General features: G+C 34.5%; 2 protein-coding genes and 1 long non-coding RNA gene across 6 annotated transcripts in view; 2 read left to right on the top strand and 1 right to left on the bottom strand.

Annotated features, from left to right (window-relative positions):
* Positions 1 to 6,171, top strand: part of LOC148610920 (ATP-binding cassette sub-family C member 1-like) — a 58,917-nt gene extending 52,746 nt beyond the window's left edge. For both annotated transcript variants that reach the window (XM_088590836.1, XM_088590837.1), the window contains one exon: positions 380 to 6,171. In XM_088590836.1, coding sequence (XP_088446962.1) covers positions 380 to 1,133 — 754 coding nt within the window. In that variant the 3' untranslated portion in view covers positions 1,134 to 6,171. The remainder of the gene's footprint in view (positions 1 to 379) is intronic.
* A 2,583-nt stretch (positions 6,172 to 8,754) lies between these two features.
* Positions 8,755 to 22,088, top strand: LOC148610918 (uncharacterized). 3 transcript variants are annotated; one of them, XM_088590828.1, is made up of 9 exons: positions 8,756 to 8,926; positions 9,838 to 9,992; positions 10,432 to 10,922; positions 11,130 to 11,286; positions 11,416 to 11,499; positions 12,247 to 12,514; positions 12,967 to 13,066; positions 14,180 to 14,262; positions 15,029 to 15,726. In XM_088590828.1, exons 2-9 carry the CDS (start codon positions 9,857 to 9,859, stop codon positions 15,081 to 15,083), a joined length of 1,374 nt encoding a protein of 457 aa, XP_088446954.1. In that variant the 5' UTR covers positions 8,756 to 8,926; positions 9,838 to 9,856; the 3' UTR covers positions 15,084 to 15,726. The 3 variants fall into 3 exon arrangements, with proteins under 3 accessions (XP_088446956.1, XP_088446955.1, XP_088446954.1); XM_088590830.1 differs by lacking the exons at positions 14,180 to 14,262; positions 15,029 to 15,726 and adding an exon at positions 21,407 to 22,088 and having other exon boundaries at positions 8,755 to 8,926; XM_088590829.1 differs by lacking the exon at positions 14,180 to 14,262 and having other exon boundaries at positions 8,755 to 8,926.
* Positions 15,841 to 19,181, bottom strand: LOC148610919 (uncharacterized). Its single transcript, XR_015924014.1, has 4 exons — positions 18,984 to 19,181; positions 18,511 to 18,560; positions 18,202 to 18,258; positions 15,841 to 16,117 (listed from the first exon to the last, which is right to left on the bottom strand). It is a non-coding gene; the product is annotated as an uncharacterized LOC148610919 (long non-coding RNA).
* Positions 22,089 to 22,481: the final 393 nt, after the last annotated feature.

Below are 22,481 nucleotides of genomic sequence, written 5' to 3'. Positions count from 1 at the left end.
GAAACAATAGTAAATGAGCAACTAGTATTCCACTAAAAACTGGGAGCATTGACCAGGTGCACTGGTAGGGTAAGCATCCTCAGCTTTGCTAAAATTACCAGGTAAGTTGTTCATAAACTGTCAAGTCCTAGATAGAGGAAAGGGGAAAGGAAAAATATGACACAATGAGCATGTACAGAATGCCTTAATTCTATTAAAATAACCCATTTTTCTAATCTTTAGTGTAAAATAAATTTTGGATTCTGATATCTTTTTGTTTAATCTGACCCATTGTTAATGACATTTCTCCTTTCATACACTGAAAAAAAAATCAGTAAGGTACTCCTATCATTATAATAACTTAAATGAAGATTAACTATTTTGTTGTATGTTTTATTAGGATTGTGGTAATGGATAAAGGTGAGATAGTAGAATATGACACTCCAGATAATCTATTAGCAGACACTACTACTGTCTTCTATAATATGTGTAAGGAAGCTGGTGTTGTTAGTAGCTACAGGCAACACTTAACCCCTCACACATCTTCCACTATTTCTGAACATCCTGTAGTCAATAGTAACCATTTAAATTTTGATGATATTGAAACAATTCCAGAGGAGACTGAACAAGAAACAGGATCTGAGAAAAGTTTTAATGGATGCTCTAGTTACTCTGGTCAATCAGGGCATGAGGCTAGTGGTGAATCTGGTCAATCAGGGCATGACGCTAGTGGTGAATTATCAAATGGAATCGGAAAGAAATATTATGTCGAGAGTAGTTCTGCAGATTCTGTAAGATTTGGTGATGTTACCATTGTTACACCACTGCAAATTCCACATGGTGTCAACATAGTAACACCTCAACAAATTTCTCAAAATGAGGAAGAGGATTCTAAGGGAGATAATTGTATTGAAGAGCCAGAATTCATGGGAAACAATCAGGAAACACAAGCTGATAACTATTGTCAACCTTTAGAATCATCTCTCAGTGGTTCAGAGAGTAAAGGTAGTAGTGATAGAACTGAGTATTACTCAGCTGACTCACATGTGTCAGGGGAGTCCACAGGGGACCTTCAGTCCCATGTGGATGACCTCTGTGAAAGGTCATCAGGTGAAGAAACATTACTAGCATCAAATGATGTCAAAACTCCATAATAATAATGACTTTAGTTGATATTTTTTGTTGGTTTATGTTATTGTTGTTCTGTATTACCTCCTGGGAAGCTATGTCTGGGCAATATATTGGAACCACACTGTCTGCCTAGCAACATATCTTCTAAACATCACTCACTGAACTTTTAAAGAAACTCAGCATTACATATATGTATAAACAAAATGGCCGGGTCATCAACCTTTAAAAAATAGTCTATTAATAGGCTTTAATTTCACTACACTTCATACATACAGCTGAAAATTTGCATCTACTTAGACATTTTTTATTTTGTTAAGCTTGGTCATAAAAAAAATCATATCGTGCAGTTTTTCCCTTTAATTTAATTTGCATTTGCCTCAGTTTATCTCTTTATTAGCTCACCTGGCTAAAGCCCATGTGAGCTATTGCCATCACTTGGCGTCCATCGTCGTCGTCCGTCTTCGTTGTTAGCAATTTTTTCAAAATTCTTCTCCTCGAACACTACTTGACCAATTTGAACCAAACTTGGTATGAATGTTCCTTGGGGTATCTATCCTGCATAGAATTGATGTGGGGATTTTTGATCTGTCGAAAAATAAGTTGGCCGCTGTTACTAAAAATAAAACATAGGGGTCAGACAGTAGTTTTTCGCATATATCTCCAAAACCGTAAGGTTTAGCTAAATTCTGACATGGATAAAAGTGTTCAGCATGATGAGATCTATCTGCAGTCAAATTTTCATTTTAATCTGTTAAGCCATGTTTGAGTTATTGCCCCTTTTCAACATTTTTTGCTATTTTTTATGTTATTTCTTTCAAAACTCTTCTTCTCTGACACTACCTGACCAATTGGAACCAAACTTGGTATGAATGTTCCTTGGGGTATCTATCCTGCATAGAATTGATGTGGGGATTTTTGATCTGTCGAAAAATAAGTTGGCCGCTGTTACTAAAAATAAAACATAGGGGTCAGACAGTAGTTTTTCGCATATATCTCCAAAACCGTAAGGTTTAGCTAAATTCTGACATGGATAAAAGTGTTCAGCATGATGAGATCTATCTGCAGTCAAATTTTCATTTTAATCTGTTAGCCATGTTTGAGTTATTGCCCCTTTTCAACATTTTTTGCTATTTTTTATGTTATTTCTTTCAAAACTCTTCTTCTCTGACACTACCTGACCAATTGGAACCAAACTTGGTATGAATGTTCCTTGGGGTATCTATCCTGCATAGAATTGATGTGGGGATTTTTGATCTGTCGAAAAATAAGTTGGCCGCTGTTACTAAAAATAAAACATAGGGGTCAGACAGTAGTTTTTCGCATATATCTCCAAAACCGTAAGGTTTAGCTAAATTCTGACATGGATAAAAGTGTTCAGCATGATGAGATCTATCTGCAGTCAAATTTTCATTTTAATCTGTTATGCCATGTTTGAGTTATTGCCCCTTTTCAACATTTTTTGCTATTTTTTATGTTATTTCTTTCAAAACTCTTCTTCTCTGACGCTACTTGACCAATTGGAACCAAACTTGGTATGAATGTTCCTTGGGGTATCTTTCATAGAACTGTTGTTGGGATTTTTGATCCGACAAAAAACATGGCCGCTGTTACTAAAAATAGAACAAAGGCTCAGACAGTAGTTTTTCACATATATCCCCAAAACCGTTAGGGTTAGCCAAATTCTTTCAATAGCTGAAATGATCCTTATTATTAGGATTACAAAAGTCTTCAGGGAAAAATGTTGTCAGATGATTCCTTGTAGGGGTTATTGCCCTTGAAAGGGGACAAATGACAGCTTTATTTTTTTACAGTTTTCAGCTAATATCTTGAAAACTATTTAAATTTACTGCCCTTGAAAGACAAAATTCAACCAGGTGAGCAATTCAGGCTCCTGGGAGCCTCTTGTTGTTTGACAACTTACTTTCATAATCTTATATTCAAGAAAGAAAAACAACTTGTCTTATGATGTATAATTCAAATGTGCATCAAAACTTTGACCAAAAGAACTAATTTTTTGTTTGCAAATCCATCTAAAAACCCTGGCCATGATTTTATTGAGGTACTAGTTGTTCAAACAGTAGGAGGGGAAACTAACTGAATAATCAGAAAGTTATGTTAGATTATGTTACAAATTATATTTGGATATCAAGTCCTGCATTGTAAAGTGTTGACCTTAAACTTCACCATAGTCATTTTCATCATAACTCCATAATTTAGGATACATGTATGTCTATGATACTGCCATAATTTATGATACACATATGGCTATGGTACTGCCATAATTTAGGATACATGTATGTCTGTGGTACTGCCATAATTTAGGAATTAATACATGTATGTATATGGTACTGCCATATGTTATCACAGTTCAACATTCTAACAAGTAGTCTTTTTCACTATGCTAGAAGTCAATTATTTTATTATCATATACGTTCAAAGTCCAAGTGGAGATACTTACTTTTGTTAGCCTACCAACAGTGTTATAATGTATCACTAAAATATGAATATGTTTTAATGATTTCTCTTATTTATTTATGTTATTATCAATTATGAGAGTAGAATGACCTATTGTTGTGTTGTGGTATAGTGTGTATATGTTTACTGTTTCTATCTTAATGAACATGTATGAATGTGTATTGCCTTTTAAGACTCAACACTTTTTTTATTGTATTTTACACAACAGAGTAAATATTCTCAGTCAGTTACCATAGTTTTTCATACATTTTACTTCCAATTTAAGATTTTAAATATTAATACAGGGTAATCAAACAATTAAGGTTCATTACTTTGTAGAATTGATTTGTTTATTTATAACCAGTTTGTCTATTTAGTCTGAGTTAGACTAGTCAAAGCAGCTATCAATGCAAAATGAATTAAAAAAGATACCTGTATCAATCAATTTTTATTTTACATTATTTTACAATTATGATTATTTTTAATAAGTAGATAGATTAGCTTTTTTATGTGCCTTTTATGGGATACTGTTGTCTGCCTCTCCCTCCACACATTTTATGATAAGTCAAAACTCAAAATTAAGACACCTCTAATGTAATGTTTGTCTTCATGGAAGGAATAATTCCTTTCATTTTTATTTAAAGTGAGGGGTGTTCAAAGTGATGGGTATATAGTGATATGTACATATGAATGATATCCACCATTCCTTCCATACTTCTATTATGCAGAAGAATATCCATCTTTTATCTGTTACTTGTCCCATTCCACTCAGTTGAATTTTCACAGAATCTTCATTTTATTATTGTGTATCTTCCATGTTAAATTCGCAATTTGAAGGTAATAGTGCTTGTCATCTTATGGGAGTGGGGGTTCCAAATTAGTGAACATTGCTCACAGTTTTCAGATTTTAAGTAGCTTTATAACTTTATAAAAGTTAAAAAAGACTTTATAAAAACAGACAGGAGGTGATTCATGCATGTCAAAAACCCACTGAATTCATTTTTATTTCTTGTTCAGAAACAGTTACTGATCACATAATCAGTCTTAGTTTTCATTTGGATGTTTCGCTCTTGAGGATTGTACACAAAATTGACACTTTGCAAGAGTTATCTTTCTTGATTTGGTTTGATTTGGTTGATTTTAGTGAGAGATAAGTGTATGATTTTCTGAAAAGTACAAATTTGAATATGGAAAGGACAATGTTACATAAAAATATAGCATATGTAAATTGAAAAAGCATCGTTTGTTCAGTGGGTTTTTCTTCACCATGAATCACTTTAATGTTGGCACTGTCTGAATTTTATATGGACTGGTACCTAAGATTAGTAGGATTTATATCAGACAAAATTGATGGGTGTACTAGGGCATCATGTGCATTGGTGTCGTAGATAAGAGTAATCAAGGGAACCAAATTTGGAGGTGTTTAAAAAGAAACATGTTGAGCATGAATTTTTTTGCAGATTACCTCCTTTACGGAAGAGAACCTTATTTGTTACCTACAGAGAAGTGTGTTACAGTATCAGTCCAAAATCTAAAAGTCTTGAGTTTCCTTGATAAAAAAGTTTTTTTTTCAGCAGTTGTACAAAAAAGACATTCAATGTATGATATGACTTCTTTTTCCGAATTCTATAGGTTGTTGCATCTTATATAACTCCTACTCTGTGTGTGCTTGGGTGTCCTGGTAAATAAATTCTGTAGGTTGTGCAATAGATGAAAATTTTTTATAGGTTGTTGGGTCAAATTATAAATGCCTTCGAAGCCTCCCCTCCCACCACAATTTTTTCTGGAACAGCCCTAATCATTTTGTGGTAATTTTAGCTATTTATTACATGTATTGCATAATAGGTTCTAAAGCATGTTATATTTATGATAATATGATTATGTGACAAACACATGGATTCTAATGAGTATCTCTGATTTAAGTGCCAATCTTAATAACAATCAGGCAGTGGGTAAAACATAGTGTGAAATAACCCATCACTTTGACAATGTCATTTTTACTATTTGTACCTACGGAATCAAGCCATAATGGCAAACTTTTTTATATAAATCTTTTTGGTAAAATTGTTTACATTAGTCGTTTTTAATATTTACAGAATGCAAGACATTTTAGAAAGTTTTACATTGAGTGCTTTATAGTCTGTATTCTTACTCTACTTATATATTGGTCACAATTGTTCAAGTTTTACAGTGAGTGCTTTATAATCTGTTCTCTTATTCTGCTTGTATATTGGTCACATTTGCTCTCGTGTTTTTATTTTATATGTAAAAACTTTTATAGTATTTATTTCATGTTAGATCTGTAATTAAGAAATTTAGTCATAATGATGGTGTTTTCATTGTTCTGCAAAATTATTAAGGACAATATTATATTTTTTATATTCTGTAGTCTTTCTATTGGTTTGTTTTGACAATCAAACCGGTCTTATTTAACATTATTTTTCTTTAAAACAGGAATCATATGTCTATTTCTATACTTTATGTCAATATTTTTCATTAGTTATGCTACTGATCATTGTTTTAACAAAGCAAAGCCATATGATAATTCATAAGTTTCGAATGGTAATGTTTAATTTTTTTTGCAAATATAGTGCTTTGTCTAGGTGATGTTGTCTTTGTTGATTTGACTATTTATAAATAGATATTAATAAAACCTTACCAGAGGGTTCCTAACCATAACAGGAAGATTGGGATTGATTATGGCCCAAACTGTTTAGAAATTTTGGGCCAAAAACTTGCATTTTGGTATATGGGAAAAGAAGCAGTATGAGAGGTGCAAACAGGGGGAAATCCATACAATAGGGACACTAAAAATACACGACAAACAATCTGTACAACACCAAAAGAACTGTAGCACACAGGAAAACATCATGAACCCCATTATATACTGAAGCACAGAAAAACGACAGCATGCACCCTATTATAAACTGTAGCACACAGAAAAACAGCATGAACCCCATTAAAAACTGTAGCACACAGAAATACGTCATGAAACCCATTATTTAATGTAGCACACAGAAAAAATAGCATAAACCCCATTATAGACTGTAGCACACAGAAAAATGACAGCATGAACCCATATGATAAACTGTAGCACACAGAAAAATGACAGCATGAACCCCATTATAATCTGTAGCACACAGAAAAACAACATGCACCCCATTACAAACTGTAGCACACTGAATAACAACAGCATTAACCCCATTATAAACTGTAGCACACAGAATAACAACAGCATGGACCCCATTATAAACCTTAGCACACAGAAAACGACAGCATGAAAATTATAAACTGTAGCACACAGGAAAACATCATGAACCCCATTATATACTGAACCACACGGAAAACGACAGCATGAACCCCATTATAAACTGTAACACACAGGATAACAACAGCATGAACCCCATCATAAACTGTAGCACGCAGAAAAACAGCATGAACCCCATTAAAAACTGTAGCACATAGAAAACGGCAGCATGAACCCCATTACAAACTGTAGCACACTGAATAACAACAGCATTAACCCCATTATAAACTGTAGCACACAGAATAACAACAGCATGGACCCCATTATAAACCTTTGCACACAGAAAACGACAGCATGAAAATTATAAACTGTAGCACACAGGAAAACATCATGAACCCCATTATATACTGAACCACACGGAAAACGACAGCATGAACCCCATTATAAACTGTAACACACAGAAAACGACAGCATGAAAATTATAAACTGTAGCACACAGAAAAACAGCATGAACCCCATTATATACTGAACCACACGGAAAACGACAGCATGAACCCCATTATAAACTGTAACACACAGGATAACAACAGCATGAACCCCATCATAAACTGTAGCACACAGAAAAACAGCATGAACCCCATTAAAAACTATAGCACACAGAAAACGGCAGCATGAACCCCATTTCACACTGAAGCACACAGAAATACGTCATGAAACCTATTATATAATGTATCATACAGTCAAACAGCATGAATCCCAGTATATACTGTAGCACACAGGAAAACGACAGCATGAACCCCATTATAAACTGTAGCACACAGAAAAACAGCATGAAAGCCATTATAAACTGTAGGACAAAGAAAACGACAGCATGAACCCCATTTTAAACTAGCACACAAAAAAATCGCCATGAAACCCATTATATAATGTAGCACAGAAAAAATAGCATGAACCCCATTATAAACTGTAGCACAAAGAAAAACAGCATGAACACCATTATAAACTGTAGCACACAGAAAAACAGCATGAACCCCATTATAAACTGTAGCACACAAAAAACGACAGCCTAAACCCCATTTTAAACTGTAGCACACAGAAAAAAAACGTCATGAAAACCATTATATAATGTAGCACACAGAAAAAAATAGCATGAACCCCATGATAAACTGTAGCACACAGAAAAATGACAGCATGGACCCTATTGTAAAATGTTGCACAGAAAAACGACACCATGAACCCCATTATAATCTGTTGCACACAGAAAAACAACATGCACCCCATTACAAACTGTAGCACACTGAATAACAACAGCATTAACCCCATTATAAACTGTAGCTCACAGACAAATAGCATGAATCCCAGTATATACTGTAGCACACAGAAAAACAACAGCATGAACCCCATTATAAACTTTCCGTGAACTCAGATGCTCAAGAAAGGAGAGCAGTTCCTGCTTCTTGCAAGTCGCCCACTGTTGCTTGTTGAAGGTAAATTTTGTGAATTGAAAGAGGTAGAACATGCATAACAGTTGGATCTTGTTGACCAAACAAGAATCCAACCCTCCATATTGATCATCCATGACATGGTAACAACTATAGAACTTTTGAAATAACAATTTTAATCTACTAGCCACATATCCTTATCCCAGTAGTTAGTTAGTCAGTTGCTGAGATCTTTCCTTGTCTTGGTAGTTATTGGGTTGGTTGCTGAGATCTTTCCTAGCCCGGTAGTTATTGGGTTAATTGTTGAGATCTTTCCTTGTCCCAGTATTATTGTACTAGTTGAGATTCTTCTGGGAATTCAGGTCACAATTTTGAGAAAAACTTGATATTTGCGTTCCATCTAACCGAGTTCGTTCAGTTCAGTAAACACTCGATCGATTTTATGTTAACGTTTTTAACACAGGTGTGAAATGCCTGTGTATACAATGATATCACGTGACATTGTAAATACGTGTCATAGTCGGTAACACACGTTGTGTAAAGTTGTGAATTGCGTAAATTGTTGTGATTGTGCGTCAAGTAATTGTAGATTAGGGATCTTTACTGAACAACAGATACTATCTATACGGTTTTTTGGGGATTGTTTGTCTTGTGATTTATAATTGCCATTCAGGTTTGTAGATTACTGGTGTTATGAAAGGAATAAGTCACATTTATTAAACTGAAAGTTAAATAGATTTGGGATATTACTAGATTAGAATAAAATGATCACTCACTTATACTAAAATCATGTACATAATTACAACGGGAAGGATAAAGGGGGCTACTTGCATATATTTTATTCACTTATGAAAGAAAAATATGTGAATTTATTGAAATTCACTAAATGCGTGAATACTTAGTACTTATGATTTATTCGTGATGTAACAATGTAGACCTTAAAATACCCTTAATATCAAGTAGGATATATTACTGTTTCTTAAAAAAAACACCGTAAATGATCTTGAGTTTCAACAATATTTGCTGAAAACGCCATTTTCCTGACACTATTTTTTGTGTGTATTGCATGTGAATATACAAATACCAATAATTATACAAATTAGTAATACCATTGCAATAAAGGACACAACTTGATGATATCCCATAGAAAAACATGTTATATAAATTAATATAATATTATTTGTTGTTTTTTTCTATATTGAATGGGATTTTTCCTACTGTTACACAATAATACATGCATCTGTATGCATCAAGTGGGACAAATTTTGAAATAAGGTTGTTATGCTGGGGCTATGAATCAGTCAATCAGTTAATTTGTTTTTTTATCCCCATTTCTTTAGATTGACAAGTAAGTCATGGGTCATTTCACTACATAAATCAAAAACACGAACTTTTTTTGTAGAGATAAATTGTGACACAGACCGTGTTCACCGACAGATGTAGATTGGCTCTTCCAATAAAATCAAAGATTGTGGCTATGGAAGACAACTATCAGTTTCCGAGTGGTTTTAGATATGCTTTTTTAAAATATTTTCATTGATGCTGTTTATGATGGCATTTTACAATTTGTATTTTTTTTTTCAGTTCAAAACATAACTAGAAGATGTTAGATCTTGGCATTGTGAAGAAAGATTTTTCCTCTCTTATTGGTAACATTCATCCATGGATGCTCAGTCACTTTGTTATGTGGTTAGATATAAAGGTGGCAGAATACAAGGTCTATGGTCACATGGTTTTAGGTTTGTTTCTTTTCTTCTCCTTTCATATGACTTTCTTATTAAGTTCTTTCAACAAAGGGTAAGTTTTTCCCCTCTCCTCAAAACCTGGTAATCGCGAAACTTGTCGAGCAAAGCATTTCTTTTACTAATAATTACACCGAAAAACAATTGTCTTGAATTTTATTCCAATTTGACATTCTTGAATACAGGAAATAGGAGCTATTCCTGGATAAAATCATCATAATCCCTGAAAAAAAAGCACGCTCACACACATTCCCTTATACACGTCATCTACATTTGTGAATGAGTACAGACCTTCATACATGTATGTTAAAAAAAACCTCTACTACCATATGTGCATCTGCCAGTTGAATTTAAAAGCATTTAAACATGTTGTGTGTTTCGGTGCCAATATTAAAGATAATAAATGAGTACATGTTTCAAACTTCCCTTTTTGTAGACGATACACCAAATGACACGCCATCTTGGTTGAGAAGTCATACAAGACAAAAAACAACAGACGGGTCACACAAAACAATTTTATCTCTAGACAATGAACACGAACAGATGGGTCCAGAACACTCAAGTGATGTAAATACGTATTCACAGACTCATACTGATAGGGTGTTGTCTTCTCTCACACGTTTCCCCAAGACATGTAAACAGTACAAGGGTACATCAGAGACGGGTCAGAATGTTCAGAACTATGAAACATTGACTGGGAATAATGGTGTAAATAAAGCTAGCCAGGAACACTTAGTTGTTCAGAACATTCAATTACAAGAGCAATGGTCTAAAGAGATAGAGAAAAGTTTACAGCTTAGTCACATAATGTCTGTTGACGGAACATCACCCGAGGAGATACGTACGGAATCTTTATCACGGAGCACCATAGTGTTAAGTGATCCCAAAGAAATCCAAAAGAATGATAGAATAGATTCTCCTAACTCGGTAAATTTTAAGTCTGTATTTCATGATTTAAGTACATGTATCACGTAACAAGTTGTGTTAACATATTTCATATTTCTAAAACAAAATTCAGTCTATTTCTGATTCTTAATTCACATATATAAGCATATATGTCTAGCTAGGATTATGTCACCAGTTTATACATAAACTATTATGTATATTAATGTATTTCTCTATATTTTAATGCAGGTTGATGGTAACTCTGCAAAAATCGAACCAGATGTTGATATAATCAAGATAGAAGTATCATCAAACGATGGAAATGATCAGTGTGAAAGTCTGGAGTATATTCAAGGGAACAGACTGGCGGACCTAGATCATAATTTATTTGCTACCGAAGAGACTGGTAAGTATCTGAATCAAGATATGTACAATCATATGAAATAGTGAACGCGGCGCATGCGCATGTGTGTCGGTCTAGGAACACAACTTTTAATGTTGATTTTAACTTCTAATATTTTTCCCTATAATTTAGATATCAACGACATTCAAGATGTATCAAGTGATATGAACAATATACATACACTGGAAAATACAGAGAATATTCAGAATAGTTCAGGTACGAGATGTTTTCAACCATTTTGAAGTTTTAAGTATATTCTGGTTTAGAAATCTAGAAATCTGGTGTATTGCAGTCTTCAGTAATCATTTATTATTCTGTGTTCAGCTGCGGAATGGCTTAAAAGATAAAACCATTATATTTTTCTCCATTTAAGATATTTGTTTATTAGGTAAATGATTGTTTTTTTTTCCTTTCTTTGGTCTGGATACAATGTATTGCATGTTTGGTTTAATTTTAAGGGTCTTGAAGTTTTCATTCGCCCATATCAACCATGCCACTGAAGCTTTTTATATCCCATACAAATGATGATGCTCAAGGGACATAATTCGTCTTCCATTGATTAAATGAAAATCACCAGAGAGGGCTTATATAGACTTAGCCTGCTGCCCAATCCATTTCAGCTTTATACTGAGTAAAATATTGTTTAAACTGAAAATCACCACGTAAACCTATACTTGGGTAGCTGACTGAACAAATCAATATAAACTCAATCTAACAGAAATTAACATCAGTTCTCTAAGGGAAGACAAACTTTATTTCCGGAACATTATCACTGTATGCATTGTAAAACACAAAATCATATGTTACCAGCAACTCGACAGTTGTTTCTAGAAAAGCAGAGGACACCTGGTCCACGCTCCCAGTTTTTAGTTACTTACTTTTGTTTCTTTGAAGTGTTATGTTTCATTTTATTCAGTATTTTTGTTGGGTCAATTTTTATTTCTTTTGTACTTTTTTCCGTAGATTCGACTGAGAAGAAATCATCTTGGAGGAGTAAAAAGTGGGATTACTTTGAGAGGCTACGTAAAAGCCAGAAATCTAACTATGACGGAGCCAGAGTGCATTCCCGCTCAATACAAGACCAGCTACCATTCCCTAAACCATTCCCTCTGACCAATCTAACGTATGGACTGAGAGCATTACAAATGATCAGTACAGGAGTCGTCACCCGGCCTGGCAAGATGCAGTTCTTAGACACGGTCTTCAATGAAATCGTCAAATATACTGGCTTGTACGTTTATACTGGTGGTAGTTTTCATGTATATCACTATATTTTTTCTTGGATGATTCGTACCAAATATCCACAGAATGTCTATACTTAAAAGGTTGATTAGTTGTAACGTATTGTAAAGAAAATATAACGAAAGAAATATCCAAAACGGAATAATGAAAAAAGGCTTCCATTAAACGTTAAAAAAACGAAAACATTACCGAACTCTTAGGATATCCTAAAGCATAGTAGTTTGGGGAACTTGCCGTTTGAACTACAGGTAATTACAGATTTGATCAAAGCGACTGTTATGAACCCCAATCGAAACATCACTGGGTCTTTTCCGTTTTTCTGCGGAAGATCGAGTGATGTTCCTAGTAGTATGTAATTTTCAGAGATGGCATGACATATATTTATTAAACAAGGAACGTGATATGCAAACTACTTTGAATTGATATTTTCTGACTTCCTAGATATCCTACACCACAACAGAAACAAGAGGTCGCTGAAGCCATTTGTACAACTTTCCCCAAACTTGATGCTAAACACAACCCTGGCCAAGGCTCCTCCGTTGTAAGTACAGCATACAATATTTCACCATTAAAATAATAATTATCAGAATGTGTAAATCTAAGCCAGCTTATGCCGTCAATAAAACGTGTTGCTGTTGTCCTTTGTTAACTTTAAACATTTTGCTCAATTGTTTAAAATCACCTGGCCAACTTTGATCAGAGCTCGTGGTGTTTCTGTGGGAGTTCATACTGCAATTGCTATATCGTTGGTTTTTTTATATGTGTGCTGTCTTGATATTCTTATCTTCAGTTCACATGAAATCGTATTTTATTATGTTGTCTACCTTGTGTATGTTGATCCGTTTCTTGTTTTCAAGTTTTGACCATGTCATAGGATTCTGGTGCCTCTGTATGTCCTTTTGTTTTGATGTTTCGGTATTTTTGCCGATTTTTAACCGTAATTGACATTATTGTTTGCGTTGATGTACCTCAACATTGATTATTTTTTTTAATAAGGCTAGGTTTTAAACAATAGTAGTCTAAGCCCTTCGGGTTTTATTTTAATTTTCTAATTAGTGGATGTTCATGTTGAACTTCTAAAACAATGATACCATGCAAATGTGTTTAATAACGGAATGACCCTGTTTTGGTGTCACTCAGTTGTCTTCTGATATTGCTGCAGCTATTCAAAGTTGCCATGGAAACCATCTTGGTTTATATGACTATTGTTACACTAACATTTGTTCTCCGTGAATCCTCTTAGTATTTGTCTGATACATTACCTCTACTTTTTTCAATTTTGCTTACTGACATTCCGACAGTGACAAAGACCATCTGTGCCAGACCCGAAAGGGTAGTCCTGGACGTTAAAATAAAACCTCAGTCAATCAGTAACAAAAGAGATGCTGAACAACTACACTCAGTAAACATGGACTTTTATAAACGGCATTTTCTTTATTTTGCTTAGGGAAATAGTACTATAGTATTAATTGTTTTTAAGTTACATCATGTTTTAAAGTTCATGTCTCATGAATTGATTTCTATCCGCGACACAGAAAAGAGTTTGTGAAGTTTGAAGTATTCTATAGGCATTTTAACTAAAATACCTGAATTGAGATCGTCTCTGTTTGGTGACGGGTTCATTCTAATGCAAAGAATTAAATTTCTTTTTTAGACTCAGTGGCTTAATATACTTAAAGATAAGTTCCGAAATGAACGGAGAATGTTGCATCACGGTCCTTATTTAAGTAGACAAAGGTAGATATATAATGAAATAACTAAGTTAAGCTGTTTTCGAACTACGATTATGATAAAGTATCTTAAAGTGGTTGTCTTTGATATTATTAAAACCTCCTCCCCAAAAAAAAAAAACAGACATTGGCTTTCCAATTAAAGGATTCAAGTGGTTCGAATATTTCGCCCACTACCTATCTAATTCTATCTTTCATATGTTTAAGTTTTGACCTAACCTTGAGGGTCCTTAGGACTGGAACCTACAAACTTGTTGAAATGGTTTCTGCCCTAATTGTTTTAAAAGGCATTGGTTCCTATAAAGAAAAGCCATTCTGTGACCTCACTGATTTATACCGTCTTTACACTTACTATATAAATCTGAAAAATTGGATTATTTTCCTTTCCACGTATTCGAAAATAATTATCTTGTTTCAAGCATATCTAAATATGGTCTTAAAGTTTTGAACCATTTCACCCTTTTATTAGACCTTTAACGTTCGATTATCTCCCTTTGCAAGCATTCGACTGTTTGGTACCTCCATTTCAGACAAAACTTCAATTTGAGGTTTCATTAAAATCAGTTGTGTCGTTTATTATTAGTTTAGCTAGTTAAGTACATGAATAAATAGACACAGGGACGGATAGACGGACGTGGTGATTCCTGTATACAACAAACCTTCTGTGCGAGATATAATTATCACAGCTCATTTCTTTTCTGTGTATGGTTTAACATTATAAAGGAAGAAAGGTTTTGTTGCCTTTGTAATTAATCAGAATGGCTTGTTTTCAGGATTCCTGGCTCACAGTACTTAATGACAAATTCAGGAATGAGCGGCGTCAGTTGAACCACGGAAAATATTACAGGAAGCCCATTCATTACGTCAGACAATACATGAATACTGGGGCACAAAATAACGAACCAACTTAAATTATTCATCCATGTAAAAGAACTTCACAAATAACATGGGTTGTAATGTTTATCAGTATGTTCAGTTATGTGGTGTGCTCCTAGTACAATCTCTGCGATTTGAATCGTTAGCCACTACCTTCTTGCACTCACACTGTAAGGTTACGAGGGAGGATGTTGTATTGAACGTAATATCGCACAAGCCGTAAGTCATGTTCAGACCAGGTGCTACTTGGTAGGGTTAATAAAGATGAAGATTCCCTGTGAGTAATATAAGGTATAACTAACATCTAATGTCCATACCAAAGAGACGTTTTGCTCGAAAGAAGTTTGACATGCTTTGTAATAAGCAAACACTGTGGGACTGGATTTAAGTAACACGGTTCACATTGTTGCTAGGAGACAGTTTATCTATCTTTTGAGTAGGCGAGGAAGGTGTAGGAATAAGAAAAATAATATAAACTGTGATTGATACCAAATAAGGGCCGTTGAAAGTCTTCCAGGTTTAACAAACATTGAGAAATGACTTGTAAATGATGTTGTTGACAAAATAAAGCAACAATGTTACTGTGTGTGTTCTATTTAGATTTTTTTATGTTATGTCTATCTCCTTTTTTTTTAGTATTGTTTATAAACCCATGAAATTTCGCTACAAGCGCGGCTGTACTTGGCTCTACCATAAATTATATACAATATTGAAACGAGATATGTTTTATTGTTGTGTCCAATGAAACATCTACTTACAAAACAATACTATTTATACTTCCTAGTTATGTCTTGGCCCTTGACATTTCATTTAAACAAGTATAACATCAGATTCCCTTAAGACAAGAAAGGAAGAAACTCTTAACAGCCTTCGTTTATTTGCATGTTACTGTTTTTATAAAGTCTTGGATCTATTGTACCGTCCACGTGTTCACCCTGCATAGCAAGCATCTGTTGATGGTTCGGAGTACATCCAGGTGGTGGGGGCTAGAATTAAAAAAGGAAACGCTGCTTGGTTGTAGTTAAATTTAATTTTATCTAGTTAGGAACTGCAGTATATTGTTGGCTGGTGGGAAGCGCCCATGTATTTTTAGATTCGTCATATGCCCCACAAACCTATTTTCTAATTGTTAAAATGCGCCAGAATTGGGACTCGGCCTGTACATATATTGTGCATAATATTGTACACCGTGAATGTATGAAATATATATGGTAAAGAAATATTGCAGTCAGGAGCTGACATAACTCCGAGAAAGGGAACTTTCTTATTAGTATGCGAAGTCGCCGAGAAATGTTGTAATGAGTAAAAGGTACCATCCATTTATTTGAGCAATTTGTGTTTGAATGTATTTTTTGAATGCTTGTCCGCATGTATAATTTTAGACTTTGAAGTAAGGTATACAAATGATTTGAATATTTACCTGTAGATTTTTAAGGATAGAAATCGAATTATTTATATAAAAATGACTCATTCCAATATTGTGTATACTGCCTGTTCCCAGCTTGGAACACAGCCCCTGTGCCCGGATGAAAGAGGAGGGAGTCGTACTATGTTCAAAATTATACCATACTTCATTATACAAGTGGTGCAATCGAATATGATAGTAGTTCACATTTTTGTATAAGTGGGTGGCACAAAAGAGCGTAAAACTGGCGCAATCTCCCGGGCTGATTGGATATACCAAAATCTTTCTGATTACATGGGAATTTACTCTTGTACCGTTGGTAATATCAAAACTTTTAAAAGGGTAAAACTTTTACTCTGCAGAATTAATGTTTTTAATTTTGAAATTGTAGGATCATTCTCCCAAGTCAGGGTTTTGAGTCCACCCTCGCTCCCCCAAACCCCTGACATCATTCATTCATATTTAGCGGGTATCGTCCAGCACCATCTAGTGAGTTACTTAAATTTAACCCGGATCCAAAATCCAATCAAATCACTCGTAATAGAAACTCTTCGATATAACTTACAAAGTGGCTACACATAACGTCATTTTTTTCAGTAAAGACTCTAAACAGAATCTACATATTATTTTTGCTCATGTTGCATCATTTGTTACATCATACAACTTTCAGTTACTATATCGGATCGCCCATTAGCTCGTATTATAGTTTACCTTTCCACAAACATTTTATGTTAAATCGATTTTCATTGGTGCTTCTCACGCGGAGAAGCAACCAATCGGAATTAGATGGACGATACCCGCTAAATATGAATGAGTGATGTCAGGGGTTTGAGGGAGCGATGGTGAACTCAAAACCCTGACTTGGGAGGATGTTGTAGGATTTGCTTGGAATTTGTTCAAATGAGAACTCTGTTTGATACTGAGACCAGTTTTCTAGGGGTAGGGCTAATATTTTTAACATTTTTACTTTTTTTTTTAGTTTTTCGTGTTTTATTCATGTAGAAAATAAGATCATCTATCGAATTATACCTGATTTGACATTTTAGTTCAATAATCAATAATGATCAATAACTTGTAGAATCGAAATGATGCGATTTTTTACGGGAAAATAGAAAATCCAATTTTTTTGCATTTATTTATTTATTTTTTTTTTTATATAAATTCGGACTACGGTAATCGCCACAAGCCATCAGAAGAACCCCAGAAGTATCAATTGTAATAATACTAAACAGAAAATACCAAATAAGAAATTTTTATTGAAGCATAGATACTCTAGGGGGTTTGACATTGAAAAATATTTCAATTTAAGCGATTTTCGGTGGGGTATAAGCACATTTTTTCATTTTACTTAAAAACCATAAGTGTTACCACAATTTTCTTGATGTCATTGTAAAGCAGAGACATTAGGCTGTATGTTTACACATATATATATATGTTCAATTTACTTCCTTTCGAAGAAAGAAAAAGTTCGAAGAATAAAAAAAGTAAAAATTGATTTTTGCCTCAACGAGGTAAAAATTAGCCAAAAAATACAAAAATGCTTCAGTTTATTTTTTTACGACAAAAAAATTCGTAAATTGGATGCATAAGGGTATCTGAAAATCATGTTTTGGTTGATGAGTGGGGGTGCTCGATGGACCCGCCCAGCTAACGGACTATACTCACAGGTAAGCTGATTCCGGTTTTACTTGGCTGTTTCGGTTGTGCATTGTACGGCTGAGTCTAAAAAAAGAAATATCAGGTGAGTGAAACCGGGGAGATATATGTAAATGCAACGCAAGTCCCTCTTTATCTATATTTTCTTAAAAAAGGTGAGAGGCAAAAGCTTGTATACTCCAATTATAACTTCAGAATAATCAGATGGATCATGGTAACTAATAAAAAGCGATGTACTGATAAATGTTTGTGTTTAAGGTATTTATAGTTAATGTTGGGGAAAACACTGACCAAAGAATATATATATTTTAGACTTACATAATTATAAGCTGGTGGTGGCTCCATCCCGCCTGTATTTACTTGTGGAACTGAAAGTAAAATCAGGTGTAGCAGTGTTAAAAGTAACATCAAAGCTCTTTATTTAATGTTACCATGGTAACTATGTTTGATTTCGGAATTTCTTAATTCGAGGGCGAAGATGATAAAATTTTATTCAGACAAAAAAAAACATACAGATGCCGCCCGGAAACAAAACTAATGGGTAGTAAATAGTTCACAACTAGAACTTGTTATCTCCCTTTATAGAAATAAAGTATGTCAGAGGAAAATATGACCAACAGAACAATACCCCATTGATCGACACATAGATAATTATATTGACACAAGTAATTGAAGCTTTACTTTTCGCATGCATACTGCTGAATTTGTATTGCAATAGATCTAAGTACTCTGCACTCAACATAGTTCTATCATGCATATTACATCTGTGAAGATGACTTAAACATACATACCTGATTGGTTTGGTTGAGAGTTATATTGCTGCGTGGGGTATCCACCGGGACCAAAATTGGGTTTACCTAAAAATAGAGAATAGATCAATCACTTGCTTTTGAGTGTTTCTTTTTAAGTTGCGAATTAGTAATAGTTACAAACTGAAAAAGTTTCAATGCCACAATGGAAATTTAAATTGTTCACCTTCATATGACGCTAAACAAAAAGATCAACATTTTTAACCTTTCACATGATTTTAACGTAAAATTCAGTTTGAAAATTTTACATGAAGTTATCATGGCAGATGTATTCCCATGTTATTTTCAAATGCAATCGTATTTACCTACCTGGCATGGCTGTTTACGTTGATCTTTGTTTAACTTTGGGTATTTGACCCGTGACTATAATAATAGTGACCAATACCATTCAAATGTTTACTTGGTATTAAATACAGGGCACAGGACAAACATGTTTTAAGTGGAACTATATATATGTGAGAAGTCTTAGATACTAACTTCGGGCAGATTTATTTATATTTTAAGACATTTTGTCGTTGGACTTTTAACGCTGCGTTGTTAGCACATTGAATCCCATTTACTGCTTGAATATATTGAAAGAATATATATGAGGTATCTGAAACAATGATACCAAGGAAAATATTATTCACAATTATCTGGCATCAAGATTAATAAGTAATATGACCTACTGAGACTTTCAATAATATCGAAAAATATAAAAAAAAACATGCAAATTTTCATTATTAAATAAAATACAACCCGTATCTTTATCTGCCCTCATAGGAAGAGGAAGCCAGTTGGCAAAAATATAATCCGCCCTGAGAGGCAGTCAGTAACTAAGTCCTCCCTTCCTTGATGGTAGTCAGTAACTCGCTCCTCCCTTCCTTAGTGATAGTAACTCAGTCCTCCCTTCCTTAGTGGTAGTCAGTACTTGAGTCCTCCTTTCCCTAAAGATGCAGTAACTTTGTACTCGCTTCCTTAAAGATAGTCAGTAAACCAGTCCTCCCTTCCTTAGTGGTAGTCATTAACTCAATCCTCACTTCCTTAGTGATAGTCAGTTACTCAGTTCTCCCTTCCTTATAGTCATTAACTCACTCCTCCCTTCCTTAGTGGTAGTCAGTAACTCAGTTCTCCCTTCCTTAGAAATAGTCATTAATACAGTCGTTCCTTCTTTAGTGATAGTCAGAAACCAAGTCATCCCTTCCTAATGGTAGCCAGTAACTCAGTTCTCCCTTCCTTAGTGGTAGTCAGTAATGCAGTCCTCCCTTCCTTAGAAATAGTCATTAATACAGTCCTCCCTTCCTTAGTGATAGTCAGTAACCAAGTCCTCCCTTCCTTCTGGTAGTCAGTAACTCATTTCTCCCTTCCTTAGAAGTAGTTAGTAACTCAGTCCTCCCTTCCTTAGTGATAGTTAGTAACCAAGTCCTCCCTTCCTTCTGGTAGTCAGTAACCCAGTCATTCCTTCTTTAGTGATAGTCAGTAACTCAGTCATTTAAGACTACGCAATAAAACTCGGTGGCAACATTTTTTATAGAGGACGATCAGAACAATAATTGTTAATCAAAAGACGAAGACGAATTTGGCAAAAAAATGAACCATTAAATATCACATGATTACACCTAGTCAATACACAAACAGGAACATCGAACACCACCTGATAACATCAAGCCGATACACAGACAAGAGCATTGAATATTACATGATAATATCCAACCGATACACAGAAACATCGAACATCACATGATAAAACCCAGCCGAAATACGGACAGAAACCGAACATCACACGATAACACCTAGCCGATACACAGACAGGAACACCGAACACCATATGATAACACCTAACGGTACATGGACATGAACATCGGACATCACATGATAACACCCAACCGATGCTCGGAGAGAAATATCGAACATCACATGATAAAAAAACAGCCGATACACAGACAGGAACATCGAACATCACATGATTACGCCTAGCCGATATACGGTCAGGAACATCGCACATCACATTACTGTACACTCTAATGAATAAAGCACACAAATATCGTACTCAGTAATCGACATGATAAGAACAAAGCAAGTTAACTTTTGTGGTAAGAGGCTCTTACACACCGAAAAGTTTTTTTTATGATACGCATTTGGCAAAAGCAAAACAAAAGCCTTGGTATGTAAATTTGTTAATCCTTTGGAAGTTGAACACACCTTATCGATTGAAAATTTCAGCTTTGGGACTGTATAACTATATAACTTCGGGAAATAATGTTTGGAGACAGAGTACTGACTGTTACACGATTTCAAAGTTAACTAATGTGTCTATAACAAATGATAGATTCTATTGATCACTCACTTTTATTATTTACCTTTGATTTTGTGATACAATCATATTTTTTTCTGTGAATGAAGTATTGCATGTCCCGTTTGCACAGATTGACGACGTTCATCAGCATGACAGTTTTCACAGATTTTGTTCAAATACAGTCAATTCGACGTTAATGTAATGTCATCAATTAGAAGTAAAAGATGAAGTGTTACTATACCAGACACATCATGTGGATATACAGTGGAAATAAAGTCGTACAATACAAGTAACCTCAACAAAAAATATACAAGGGATAGGGTACGGTAAGGGCCAAATTTGGCCCCGCATTTTAAGAAAAAAGAAGTTTGAAGTAAATAATAGTTTTGCGATATGCACTGTTGAATGGATGATTAAATTGTTTTAAAATGGTTTTACATTTTCACATTTACATCACCTGCCAGTTTTATGGAAGCCTAAAATATGCCAAAAACAACAAAAAAGGGGGGAATGCCAATTTTCAATGTTACTGTTGTTCAAAGGTCTCCGACAACATGATCCAGGGATATCTTGACTGATTTGGACACTTATCAAAGTGACATTTAGCAATCATAAACAATAATTGTGGGCCGAGTTGGCTGAGGCACTCAAAACTTGCAAAAATATTCCAAAAGTGCCTAATTTCGGCCAGTTGGATAGAATTTTCAATCATTGACAGTGATATGCTTATAAATATGACTGAATATGCTAAACAATTCATCCAATATTCTAAATAACAGAAAAAAGGTTCTCCAGATCAAATTTCTAATTTCCAGTCATGAAGGGACCATGTATAGACCTTGTCGTACCTTTTCATTTCCAATATATCCTTTTTCGCTGAGAAATGATAGGATGATTAAATTGTTTTAAAATGGTTTTACATTTTCACATTTACATCAACTGCCAGTTTTATGGAAGCCTAAAATATGCCAAAAACAACAAAAAGGGGGGGGGAATGCCAATTTTCAATGTTACTGTTGTTCAAAGGTCTCCGACAACATGATCCAGGGATATCTTGACTGATTTGGACACTTATCAGTGACATTTAGCAATCATAAACAATAATTGTGGGCCGAGTTGGCTGAGGCACTCAAAACTTGCAAATATATTCCAAAAAGTGCCTAATTTCGGCCAGTTGGATAGAATTTTCAATCATTGACAGTGAT

This window comes from Perna viridis, chromosome 7, assembly GCF_037379345.1.
Source record: "Perna viridis isolate PV_CMFRI_1.1 ecotype Kerala chromosome 7, ASM3737934v1, whole genome shotgun sequence".
NCBI classification, from domain to species: domain Eukaryota; kingdom Metazoa; phylum Mollusca; class Bivalvia; order Mytilida; family Mytilidae; genus Perna; species Perna viridis.
This window is presented reverse-complemented; position numbering and strand designations above follow the sequence as displayed.